Source organism: Rhizophagus irregularis, chromosome 2 (assembly GCF_026210795.1).
Source record: "Rhizophagus irregularis chromosome 2, complete sequence".
NCBI classification, from domain to species: domain Eukaryota; kingdom Fungi; phylum Glomeromycota; class Glomeromycetes; order Glomerales; family Glomeraceae; genus Rhizophagus; species Rhizophagus irregularis.
Window position 1 is genome coordinate 213,623 of NC_089430.1, and position 12,747 is coordinate 226,369.

At 26.7% G+C, this 12,747-nt stretch overlaps 4 protein-coding genes across 4 annotated transcripts; 1 reads left to right on the plus strand and 3 right to left on the minus strand.

The window, feature by feature from the left end:
- Positions 1-2,425: 2,425 nt before the first annotated feature.
- Positions 2,426-5,113, plus strand: OCT59_011511 (uncharacterized protein; the record flags this gene model as incomplete). Its single annotated transcript, XM_025321849.2, has 5 exons — positions 2,426-2,659; positions 2,760-2,832; positions 2,954-3,144; positions 3,277-3,613; positions 3,714-5,113. The coding sequence occupies 5 exons, from the start codon at positions 2,426-2,428 to the stop codon at positions 5,018-5,020; spliced, it is 2,142 nt and encodes a 713-aa protein (XP_025167822.2). The 3' UTR covers positions 5,021-5,113.
- Positions 5,114-8,316: 3,203 nt separating this feature from the next.
- On the minus strand, positions 8,317-8,775 carry OCT59_011512 (uncharacterized protein; the record flags this gene model as incomplete). Its single annotated transcript, XM_025329515.2, has 1 exon — positions 8,317-8,775. The coding sequence occupies one exon, from the start codon at positions 8,773-8,775 to the stop codon at positions 8,317-8,319; it is 459 nt and encodes a 152-aa protein (XP_025167823.2).
- Positions 8,776-8,815: 40 nt separating this feature from the next.
- On the minus strand, positions 8,816-9,358 carry OCT59_011513 (uncharacterized protein; the record flags this gene model as incomplete). Its single annotated transcript, XM_066133786.1, has 1 exon — positions 8,816-9,358. The coding sequence occupies one exon, from the start codon at positions 9,356-9,358 to the stop codon at positions 8,816-8,818; it is 543 nt and encodes a 180-aa protein (XP_065989111.1).
- Positions 9,359-11,122: 1,764 nt separating this feature from the next.
- Positions 11,123-12,320, minus strand: OCT59_011514 (uncharacterized protein; the record flags this gene model as incomplete). The annotated part of the gene is made up of 8 exons (XM_066133787.1): positions 11,123-11,128; positions 11,195-11,214; positions 11,296-11,416; positions 11,499-11,635; positions 11,713-11,797; positions 11,879-11,971; positions 12,053-12,166; positions 12,240-12,320. The coding sequence occupies 8 exons, from the start codon at positions 12,318-12,320 to the stop codon at positions 11,123-11,125; spliced, it is 657 nt and encodes a 218-aa protein (XP_065989112.1).
- Positions 12,321-12,747: the final 427 nt, after the last annotated feature.

A 12,747-nucleotide genomic window follows, 5' to 3' on the forward strand; every position in this document is an offset into this window, starting at 1 on the left:
ATTAAGATGATTGGGATCATCGGATCATTTTTTTAGTAGTGAATAAATATAGGTCGATAGTTACTCTAAACTTATGGTTAGAAATGTGCAAAATGAAATTATTATTGAAATTTGAAAAGTTAATTCTGAGCTATCACATGTTATTATTACAATCTTTTAATATCATTTGATAATCCCTTAATCCCTGATTCCCTGTATAAAATTCCTAATTTCAACTTTGAACTTAACTGTATTACATTAAATTAGTGTATTTACAAATCATAAAATAGGGAGTATATTTTTAACAATCTTATCTAATATTCTTTTTTTTCGTGCACCACTTTGTCTAGCACGAATTGATTGATTGTTTGAAAAAAAAAAAATTTATTTATTGCATCAAGGACGCGATATAATAATACACATTTACAAGATCGATGATAACTTTGAATAAGTGACCAATATTTTATTCTTTTTTGAATGTATATAAAAAAAAAAGAAAAGGAAATAAGCATATAATAAATCACGTGATCCGATGATTTTAGTTTTGACGCAATCAAAAACACACTATAAAGCATACGTAATTGATTTTAATAAAATATATCATGAGTTTACTAGAAATATTGAAATTTACTCTGTATTTGACATTTTCATGCATTTCTTGCATAATAATTTCTGCTGTTGTTAGTGCAACTGCGTACTATTGCGTCTATTCCTTAATATATTCGTCACGGTTCTTATCCCTCTCTTCAACTTTATACATTAAATTTGTAGCGCTTTGTATATTTTATGCGCCCTTTGTCTATTAGGTCTATTAGACCTAGTTCTAATTCTTAAATCACTTAAACCTTCCAAGTAAAAAAACTGCATTCGAATTGTATTGTCTAAAAAGTAGAGAATTTAATTAATAAAATACGGGGGAAGTATAAATCATAAAACAGATCTTTACATGAATTTTCTTTATCAAAAGTTGGTTTGACACTTTAGTATAAAGTAAATTTTACTTTTTTGGACTTTGTATATACGTAAGTTTAGAAGTTATGTGTAAAAAACTTTACCACATATAAAACATTTTTTATTTCTTTAGAAAAGGTGTCAAACTTTAAGTGCATTTGTATATATTTAGCTTTATATTTGAAAATATATTTAAGAAATACATACTTGTCTATAAAGGAAATATAACAAAATTTCCCCGATTTTAATAGTTAATTAAATTCTCTACCTTTTATGCGCACTATTGCACTGCTGAAAATAATAAAAAATTACCTTTATTATAACTTATTAAATGATTTTTATGTTTTAGAAATCATTAAAATTTATTCACTAATAATTATTTATACAAGAGTGAAATTAATCACTTATAAAACCCTTGCTTTCACATCTTTATACGTCATGTACATTAGTGCCTGTTCAAGGCGACCTTGTTTTCCTTCGTAATCATCTTTTAAAAAATAATGGTTAGGAGAGGGTCTCTTAGTAAGTTGAGCTAGTGAGATAAAAACTCTACGCTTTCCATAACTATCATCACATTATTATAGGTCAAATGTAATTTGAACGGTAGTACCGGAAATAACTATAGCGTTAAAAGATGCATTATTTCTATAATTAATTATTAAAATTAATAATTTACAAACATTTAAATTAAAATATTTTATTAATAATCTTTAATATTTAAAATATTTGAGAATTTTTCTGTAATGAATTAGGTAAAATTAAGAAATTATAATAATATTTGAAAAATGAAAATAAAAGTCAAGTGCATTTATTGACGTTCATCACATTTACCTATCATTTCCCGACTCAACTTTATTTTGTCGAATTGTCACAGTCCATTTTGCCGGAATATTTTAAAGATTTATTCACGCAATATTTATCTTATTATAAGATCATTTTTTTTGTTCTCTTTATACAGAACTCAATTATGAATAATTATATATAAAATAATGAAATTTCGTTTATTGATTAAAGTTATAAAATTGATACAGCAAGGATGCGTGCACAGGTTATTTGAAAAAATAGCGGTCAGAAAATTTCTTGGTGAAAATGACGATTAGAAATGGTGTCATATGCGTACATGAATGAAATGTAAAGTATATGTATGAGGTTAATCATCGGATTATTATAGCTAAAGGTTTTTCAATATTTGAATTGTATTATGCAAAACGTGCAATTCACATGATAATTAATTTTTATTTATCACCCCAACTGCTAATACTGAATTTGGATTTATTTTAGCCTATTTTTCATATTTTTTCCCATGTTATCAAGCAATCTATGTTTTAAGTTTTTGATTATCATGTCAGATGATCGATAAAGATGCGGCGATTACAAATAAGGATTCTCAGACTAACCAATAACGTCAATTAATGAAATTTCAGCTTTATTAAATGATACGAACAAAGAAATTTTTTTTTTCTTTTATTTTTTTTTCAAAATAAATTTATTTACCATGTCTGACGATACCAGTGTTGATTATTCGGCTGATATTGATTGGATTGAAGAAGCTATCACTAAAAAGTATTTTAAATATTATGAATTCGAGAATTTTAACAATATTCAGGAAATTGGTTCGGGAGGTTTCGGAAAGGTTTTTCGCGCAAGTTGGAAAAATTCGGGACAGTATTTAGCCTTAAAAACTTTTTTTAATTTTGACGATGCTACAATTAAAGGGATCGCTCGTGAGGTAATTAGTTATATTTATTGTATATATAATTATATAACATTTTCTTTAAAAAAATCTTAATATGATTAGTTATTCTTTCTATATATTAATTTTTAATTAGTTAAAACTTCAACGTGAAGTTGATTTTCATAATAATATTATTCGTTTCTTTGGAATTACAAAATATGAGCCAGGTATAAACTTTTTATATTATTATGCCTTTTTATCGTTTTAACGTCCCTCAAGATTTAACATTGCTGTGACGTAAACATTATGCTCTTTTTTAAAAAAAAAATTTTTTTTTTTTACTATTAGAAAGCGAAAATAATCTATTGAACTTGAACCGGTATTCATTTGTAATGGAATATGCTGATAATGGCACGCTTCGAAAATATTTGAAGAATAATTTCGATAGTATTACTTGGAAAGATAAATTAAATATGGCTTACCAGCTGGCTAGTGCCGTTTCTTGTTTACATAATGAGGGAATTGTGCATAGTGATTTGGTAATTATTTTAAATTATATAATTTTTTTTTTCTTGTCGCATTCTACCCTTCTATATCATTATGTTAATCCTAATCCATTACGTTTAACGTATATTAAGAATTAATAAGTATTATATTTATTTTTATGATAGCACTCCAATAATATCTTGGTTCTTAAGAATAAGATTAAATTGGCTGATTTTGGACTGTCAAAGAGGATTGAAGAAACGTCCAGTCGGCAATCTTTCAAATTATTTGGTGTTATTCCTTATATTGATCCAAAAAGATTAATGGATCAAGAATACAAATTAAATGAAATGAGTGATATATATAGTGTAGGTGTATTATTATGGGAGTTATCTAGTGGTAAGCCACCTTTTTATAATGATGGTGAAGCGTATGATATTGGTTTAGTTGTTGAAATTTTACAAGGTATTAGAGAAGAACCTATTCCTGATACACCCGAGGCTTATGTTGCGCTTTATACTGGTAAATATATTCTTCAAATAATAAATAATAATAATTATTAATATTATTGATATTTTAATAACAATTTCTTTTTAAATCTAACGGTAATTTTTTTTACCAGAATGTTGGAATAAAGAACCAGTTCTTCGTCCAGCTATAAGTGAAGTGCTTGATCAATTGAAAGCAATTATTTTTTCAGTCGACGAAACTAATGAAAATGATTTATATAATACTGTAAGTCAACATCAAGAAGACGGGCAAAGTAAACAAGGCGGACAAGAAAATAAAAATAATGAGGAATCAATAGACGATGAGAATTCATCATTTGTAAATTCATTATTAATAGGCATAATAGCTGATGAATTATCTAATCTTATTTTTAATGGTGAGAAAAAATTGGAAGTATCTACCATTTGTAATTCTTGTGAAGTTTATAACATCAAATCAGTAGAAGTTTATAAGTGGTTATTAGATAATCAATATGATCCAAATCATATTTTTTTACTTGGAGCTTTTAATTATTTAGGAATTGGAACTGATGTTAATAAGGAAAAGGCGGTTGAATTATATCAAAAAGCGGCAGGCTTAGGACATAGTGTAGCTCAATATAATCTTGCTTGTATATATAAAGAAGGAAAAGTTGTATATCGAGATAATGAAAAAGTTTTTAACTTGCTAAAAAAATCATCTGAAGGAGAATACTTAAACGCAATAAATATGTTAGGAGAATGTTATCATAAGGAAATCGGAACCGATATTGACAAAGAAAAAGCTTTTGAGTTATATCAAAAAGCAGCGAATTTAGGGCATAGTGTAGCTCAATATAATCTTGCTCGAATGTATAGAAATGGAGATGGTGTTGATAAAGACAATGACAAAGCTTTTGAATTTGCTACGAAGTCTGCTGAAGGGAAAAATTTAAATGGAATAAATTTATTGGGAATTTTTTATAGTAAAGGAGTTGGAACTAGCGTTGATAAGCAGAGGGCATTTGAATTATATAAAACGGCATCAGATTTAGGACATAAATCAGCTAAAAGTAATCTTGCAATTTTATATAAAAAGGGAGAAGGTACTGAACAAGATTATGAAAAAGCTGCTGAATTATATAAACAATTATATAGTGAAGGATATTCAAATGCATTTGGAATATTATTAGATTGTTTTGATGTTGATACTGAAGAAAAAGATGAAATGAAGGAAACGTTTGGAGGGAAATCAACAAGTTTAATTAATATTTTTATTGATGGAATGAGTGAAGAGGAAAAACTTAGCGTTCATGAGTTTGTAGCAAAACTTGGAAAACCATTGAGCATTATTAATCCTATTGAAGTCGTTGAAAATTATAAAACTGGGGAAGGAATTTTTAAAAATGCAAAAAATTTATTTTACAGAAGTGCAGATGAGATTAGAAAACTTAAGAATTAATAGATATAATATATATAATATTCAAATTTTTTTTAAAAAAAAAATGTTAAAATATTAAGACTTCATATTAAATAAAATTCCTTGGCGTCACTTAGAAATACCACATTATTGTCACGTGATACTTCAGAATTTTTTTATATACAATTGTTCAACTACATTTATGACAATTTCAATTTTTACACAGATGGATCCGACCTGGCCTTGGGAACACAAGATTGCGCTAGCGTTTCGGATGGGTTCAAATTCACCCTTCACCCCAAAATTTCAATTCAAAGGTAGGTCCCACAGTCTAAACGTGAAACTGAGACAATATTATTATAATATTATGCGCTATTATTACATTACCTTATAATAATACAGCACGAATTTATACGGAATTTAATACAAGGATACATACTCCGGTTTCAAGTCCTCGAAAACAGTTGAAAAAGAAAAGCTTTCTCTTTTTTTTTGGATCGTAATCTCAATGTTCCACTTTATAACGGGTCTGGTTCATTTCACTGACAATTATTTCACCGACAATCATTTACCGACATAAAAAATTAATATTGAATATGAGATATTTTATTATAAAACTTTTTTTTTTAGATATTTAGTTTAGATTTAATTAGTATTGATACTTTACTTTCATCTTAGACGAGTTAGTAGATAGAATAACATATAATTATATCTATTGTATTTTTTTTATTTTTTTATATATGTTATTATAAATTTCATTAAAATAATAAAAACTAACAAAAAAATATATATATAATAAATTTTTTACAGTAATACATTTATTAAAAAAAAAAAACTAATGTAAAAAGTAGTAGTTTTTTGTATTTTATAAAATCTAACAAAGAAATACGTGTTACTAACAAAAAAAAATCCCCATTTCACATAAAGATACAGTATATGTAAAAATATTAATAAAATTTTTATATTTAATTTTATATGTCGGTGAAATAACCCTGTCGGTGAAACGTTTGTTCTGTGAAGTAATTGTCGGTGAGTTAAACGCGACCCCTCACATTGTTTTGTTTTTATTTCGCAATTTTATTTTTCTTGTGCGTGCTATTTTGTTTATGTTAACTATTATAGCTTTAATTTTCCTTATCGTTATCTTTCCACCAGAATAAAGTTGACTTGATTTACAGTTTTCTATTTGTACAACTTTCGACCCTATATATAGTCTCTTGTGGTCTGTACTGAAACTTTCTTTACTCTGTGAAATAAAAATAAAAATAAAATAAAATTGTTCAATCTATGTGCAAATAGAATATAATACTAAAAGTAAATCCGCCCTTGAACAACCGTTCACCGATTTAAAAGTTTCATACATTCTCTTAACAATATATACCTCAAAAGATTGTTTTGACTGACTCAAACGTATTAAGAAATGCAGGAGATTACAAAGAAGGAATTACCTTCTATGATAGGTAGCAAACATCTAATAATTGATGCGAATAAAATTAACCAATCACAGCACGGATAGACAGACATTTGAGGGGTCGGTCCCAGGAAATGTATCGGTCTTGGGACCGGTCTTCGGTTTTCGGTCCGAGATTTGAGGACCGGTCCGGACCGAGACCGATTATATAAAATTATCATTTAATATAAAAATGTTAAATTATATATTATTAATAAAGTTTTCTTTTAAAAATATCAAAATTTTCATATGTTGGTATTTTGCAATATCAATATCATTCGATTCCTCATTGATGCTTTAAAATGTTAAAGACTTAAAGTACGAGAAATAAAAATTTTTCGTATATGCAATTATTTTGTGTTACATGGTCAGCATCAATTTGATAATTTACTTTTATTCCCGTTGCAATTTTTTTTCATATTTTTTGATGGTTGTAAAAATTCTATCCAGTATTTTACTCTTAAACTTTGAGATTTGACAACAAAGGTAACTGGTAATAAATAATAAATTAATCTCATAATTTTTAGTGCGACCTGTATTTCATTATCTCGTTGATCCAACCCAACAATACTGCTATTATAAATAAGATAATTTAAAAAATTTTAAGGATCGGTCAAAAGACTGGTCCGGTCCTGGCTGAAAGACCGGTCTTTTTTGGGACCGGACCGGACTGGACCGGACTAATCCAACCCTATCTTGAACTAGAGTAAAGTTATCTTCGTGGTGACTTGGTTTACAATTTTATATTAGTATTACTTTTGGTTCTATTATGTAGTATCTTTGTAATCGTTACTGAATCTTTATTTACTCTGTGAAACAAAAATAATTTTTAACATACAATTGATTCAATGAGTTTTAGTTGGATTTATTCACGATAATATTTTAGGTTGATGACGAGGACTCAAATCGTCAGCATCAACAACTTCAGAAAGACTATTTCATCGCCACCATCTTCCAGAATATTATTTATATATTATTCTGAGAAGATTTAAATAATTGGTTCTTAATTTTATGTCAGAAAAAGGAAGTAATTATTTTAATTGGTTTGTATTTTTCATTCTTCTAAGTCGAAATCAGGAAATTAATATTTTGATTAGTTCTTTATATCTTAAATATAACGTATGGGATTTCATTGGGATAGAAACTTAGAATTTATTTTCTTTCTTGAATTTTTCATTTCATTTTTATTATTCAATTTTATTTTGAAACTCGGGAATTGTTATAATTGTTTCGTAGCATGAGGCGGCAAACGTCTTTATGACGTGCTCAAGTCCTACACCATGAAAATCGTTTTGAACCGAACAGGAACCGGCTCGAAATCGGGTTATCATCATTACGTAACAGACAGGGCAATCATTGATCATCGTCACATGCTCTACTTGTGTCTTAAATTTGACGCATGTACTGTAACAGCTCATATTTTTATGAGGCCGGTCCCAACCCTAGACTACAAACATGAGAAGCATTAAAGAAGACCTAATAACCAATTTTAATCAAAATTAAAATTTTTGTACGCATAATTAAATCACTTAGTATTTACGCTATTACACATTCTGCGTAAAATCTAAATAAATTTCCAAAAAATATTTATAATTGTTACAAGCACGTCTACATATAGTTTTGGTGTTCATACAAATTGCGATTTTTTTGATTTTTTTGATTTTTTTTGTAGCAACAAATCTTTATTTCTATGTAAAATAATTGTTTATAAGATAATTGTTCATAATTTTTATATAAATAACTTGTTTTCTCTAATATGATCTTTTTTTTTTAAAAAAAAAAGAAAAAAAATTGATAAGTTGTCAAAATGTTCAATTTGGCATTTAATAAATTTGAGAGACTTTGTTGGAGATAATAAATTAATTTAGGCATTGAAATTCTTAAAGTCTTACTCAAAAGACTCTATCAACTTATTTATAGGATTCTCATCTGAAGCATCAAGTTCTTCTATATACTGATGACCTAATTCTAAGAGATAAGGAACACTTTTGTAATCATCCAAACTTATTTTTTCTTCAAACCAAACCTGCCATCGTTGATAATGATTTCCCAATAAACTATACATTGAACGATCAGTATTGCCTTTCTGTTGTGGTAGCACTACTTTGTGAAGATTTTGTGCCCAAAAAAGATTACCACGATATAGATCAGGATTTAAAGGGTTAGGCATATAGCCCCCTGTACCTAAAGAAAGCACGGAAATCTTTTCTTTTGCTACATTATACTGAATAGCTTTTTCATATGCCGCCATTGCTGGATTATTAAGATGTAAGGCTCCGTCTATGAAAAAGCCCCTGCCCTTTATCTCATAAGGCGGAAAAAAAGTGGGCGCAGCCGTTGTTGCCATTAAAGTATCAAAAAAAGTGTCATTTGAGTAACCAGGACGATCATCCATAACGTGTAAATAAATGTGTACGTGTTAAATTATTTTCATCTACTGCAGGAATAACTAGTTCTGTAAGTGCTTTATTTAAACGCACATTTCCGAAATGATTAAAAAACAATGAATTGCGATCTTTGTCTGTATATCTTGGCTTGAACAATTTCCATGAATCATTTTTGGTAAACAAGTCTTTTACTTGGTTCTGGTAAAGATTTAATATATCTGAAGCTGAAAACTTTGGTCTTGAATTTGAACATTTATAATATGGCACGTTATTTTCATCATACATTATTTCCCAGGATGGTACCGATAGCCCAGCAGCAATAATCCCTCCTGTTGATGTTCCAGCTATCATATTAAATAAGCAAGAAATGGGTCTATGTGTGCGATATTCTATCTCACTAAGCCATAAGGCAGGTAATATTCCACAAACACCCCCTCCATCAATTGAAAGAATATTATAAGTGGGACTCTCTTTACCATAAGAACTCTTTAAGTAATCCATTTCATATTTAATAGTCTTTTTTCCTTTTTCGTAACAATCCATCCCTATGAAAAAAGCCTGTGTGATTTTTGTTGAAAAAACATCCAATTAAATTCACTATGATTTCTGTATATTTGACCATACAATAATTGTGCTAAAAATTGCAATAAATCACACAATAGTTGTATGGCAATCATACAATAATTATCCAATTTATGACCTGATTTTATACAATTATTGTCTAATTTTTGAGCCAAATTTCGGGCCGAATTTTAGGAATTATTCTGGGCCGAATTTAGAAATTATTGTGAGCCGAATTTTAGGAATTATTAGGAATTATTATGGCCGAATTTAGGAATTATTGTGCCGAATTTAAAAATTATTGTGGGCTTTTTGGGCTGAATTTTAGGAATTATTCTGGGCCGAATTTAGAAATTATTGTAATTATTGTGAACCGAATTTTAGGAATTATTAGGAATTATTATGGCCGAATTTAGGAATTATTGTGGGCCGAATTTAAAAATTATTGTGGGCCGAATTTTAGGAATTATGATTACAGTAAGTCAAAATTTGGTCAGTAACGATTAACGACAAGCAAATTTATAAAGTGAAATTATGGATTTTTATTAATTTAAATATAAAATATACAAAATAAAACACTATATTTGATATGAATTATAAATGTAGAAAACTATAAAAAAATATAAAAATATATATATAATAATTAATAAATAATATACTATCGCTGTATTAGATATAAACTATAAATTAAAACTATAAATGTATAAAGAAAATAAAATCAAATATCAAATAAATGTTAATAGCATGATTAGCGAATTAATAATATTAAAGAAAGTAAAGTAAATTATTGGTATAAGTAAATTATTAATATTAAAAATAAAAAAGTATGAAGTTAGTAAAGAAAGCAAAATTAGAATTAGTAAGTAGTATGGAAAGTAAATTGTTAGCATTTGTTAGCGTTAGTAATAATAAAAAAAAAGAAAGTAAAATAAATTATTGTAAGTAAATTATTAATATTAAAAATAAAAAAGTATGAAGTTAATAAAGAAAGCAAATTAGTAAGTAGTATGGAAAGTAATTGTTAGCGTTTGTTAGCGTTAGTGATAATAAAAAAAAGTATAAAGTTAGTGAAAAAAGTAAGTTAGTAATTGAAATGTAAAAAAGTTAGAAAATAAATAAAAGGATAAAAAAAAATAAATTTTCTTACCGAAAAGAAAGTTTGAAGAAAAGAAAGTTTGAAGAAAAAAAGTTTGAAGGAAAAAAAGGTTAAAAAAAATAAACAAATATTTTCTGCGTAGTGAAAAAAGCAAGTTAGTAATATTCAAATGTAAAAAAGTTAAAAAATAAATAAACGAAAAGAAAAGTTTGAAGAAAAAAAGTTAAAAAAAAATAAACAAATATTTTCTGCGTTATATTTATTTTGATGATCAGATCACGTGTATAATATAATTTAATTTTAATTGGACGATCAGATCACGTGTATAATATACATAATTTTAATTGGACAATTTCCTTTATTTTCCAAACTAACCGGATAAGTAGTGACACAAAATTTTAACTAACGAAAAATGAACTTTTAAACTTTAATTTTGCATTATCGTTACATTGTTACAAAATTTCATTACAAAAGCAATACGACACAAAAATTTACTTTATTTAAAATATGCATATTATGTGCTATTCAAGGATTATAGATTCACAAAAGTACCCGAAATGATAAATTTGTCAAAATGTGATTCGTCTAGAATATATCTTTTATATTCAGGGGTTGCAAAATTTTGGTTTCTTTTTCTTTTTTACATATTGTTATCTCTAATTTATGAAATAAAATAAAATATTAGTATTTGTAACTAATTAATTTCAAATTAAATAACTTACTTTATTATTTTCGTTATAATCTAAAATAAAAATAAAAATTAATTGATTATTATAAAAAATTTTTTGTAATATAAAATGAAAAAATAAGTATTAATTATTACCTTTTCGCGGTTGATTGGAAATCCGCCCAGATTTTTTTCTTTCATTTTTTTTCTTCCCGCTCTTTCCGCTGACATTTGTATTGGTATTGTCAACGTCTGTATTATTATCGTTATTATCAGACTTCAAGAAAAGTTTAAAAGAGATATAACTGAAGTTAAAAATATGTTGCTTTAACAAAATGCTTATACTATATATATTATACCTTATCTGATAAATCATCTGCAGTTCCACTACTACTAATGACCACTTTGTTTTTAATTTTATCTCTAGTGATCACCGATTTATTCTTTTTTAAAATAACTTCCATTTCCTTCTTCTTTAGTCTTTTTTGGTGAGCACCTTTTATAAAATTCAAAAATTAATATGTATTTATTTTTATAAATAAATATAATTCAAAAGGTGAAATTATTATTTACGTTTATTGTTCATCGAGCGGCGAAATAATTCTTTGATAGCCCAATCTCCTGTTGTTTTGGGAAAATGACTATTATTTCCTTTGAACTGAAAAAAGAATTTTGTTAAATGTATTATAAATGTATTGATTTAAAATATGATTAAATGATTAATTTACAATATACTCACCTTCTCAATAATTTTTAATATTGCTCTCCTCTCCTGCTTTTCCCAGGACGTTTCAACATCGATATACGCTTCAATTAGGTCACGTATACTTGACTAGTAAAATATATAAAAGTTAAATCCTAAAATGACAATACATGAATTATATCAACAATTACATATTTATATATTACAAACTTTGTAACCATTAAATTCCTCATTATTCAGGTTTAAAATTTTTGCAATATTAATATAAGCACCGGTTGGTTTGGAAATTGATACAGTTTCATCCACCACTTTTTCTAGAATTCTCTATATTTATAATTAAAACTTAATATTGTTAAAAAGAGATCAAACTGCAATATAAATGCTAAACTTAACTTACATTTTGTTGAACAGGAAGATCTGACGATTTTTTTGATTGATTAAGAACGGTTATTTTATTTAATTTTTTGTTAGTAGCCATAACAGAAAAATTCAAATGTAATGAAGAGAAATTCAGATAGAACGAAGAAAACGAAGAAAAAAAAGAATGAATTAAATTTCTCTGAATTTATATTAACTTGACGAGGTTTTTTTTTTAAAAAAAAAGGTAGAAACATTAGCGATTTTTCCTAAAAAGGAAAGATAAATGAATAATTTTTTTTTAAAAAAAAAGACAGAAACATCATCGACATTTCTTAAAAAAGAAAAATAAAATGATCAAATTTTTTCTAAAAAAATTGATAGCGATATTGTGTACAAAAAAGGAATATAAAAGGGTTTTTATAACATCTATTTTTAGCTATTTCAACAGTTACGGTAGAGTTTTTTAAATAAAGAATAATAAAATGAATAAACGATACAAATTATTATAATCGTGTGTGACTTAATAAAAATATGAAGATTTTCCA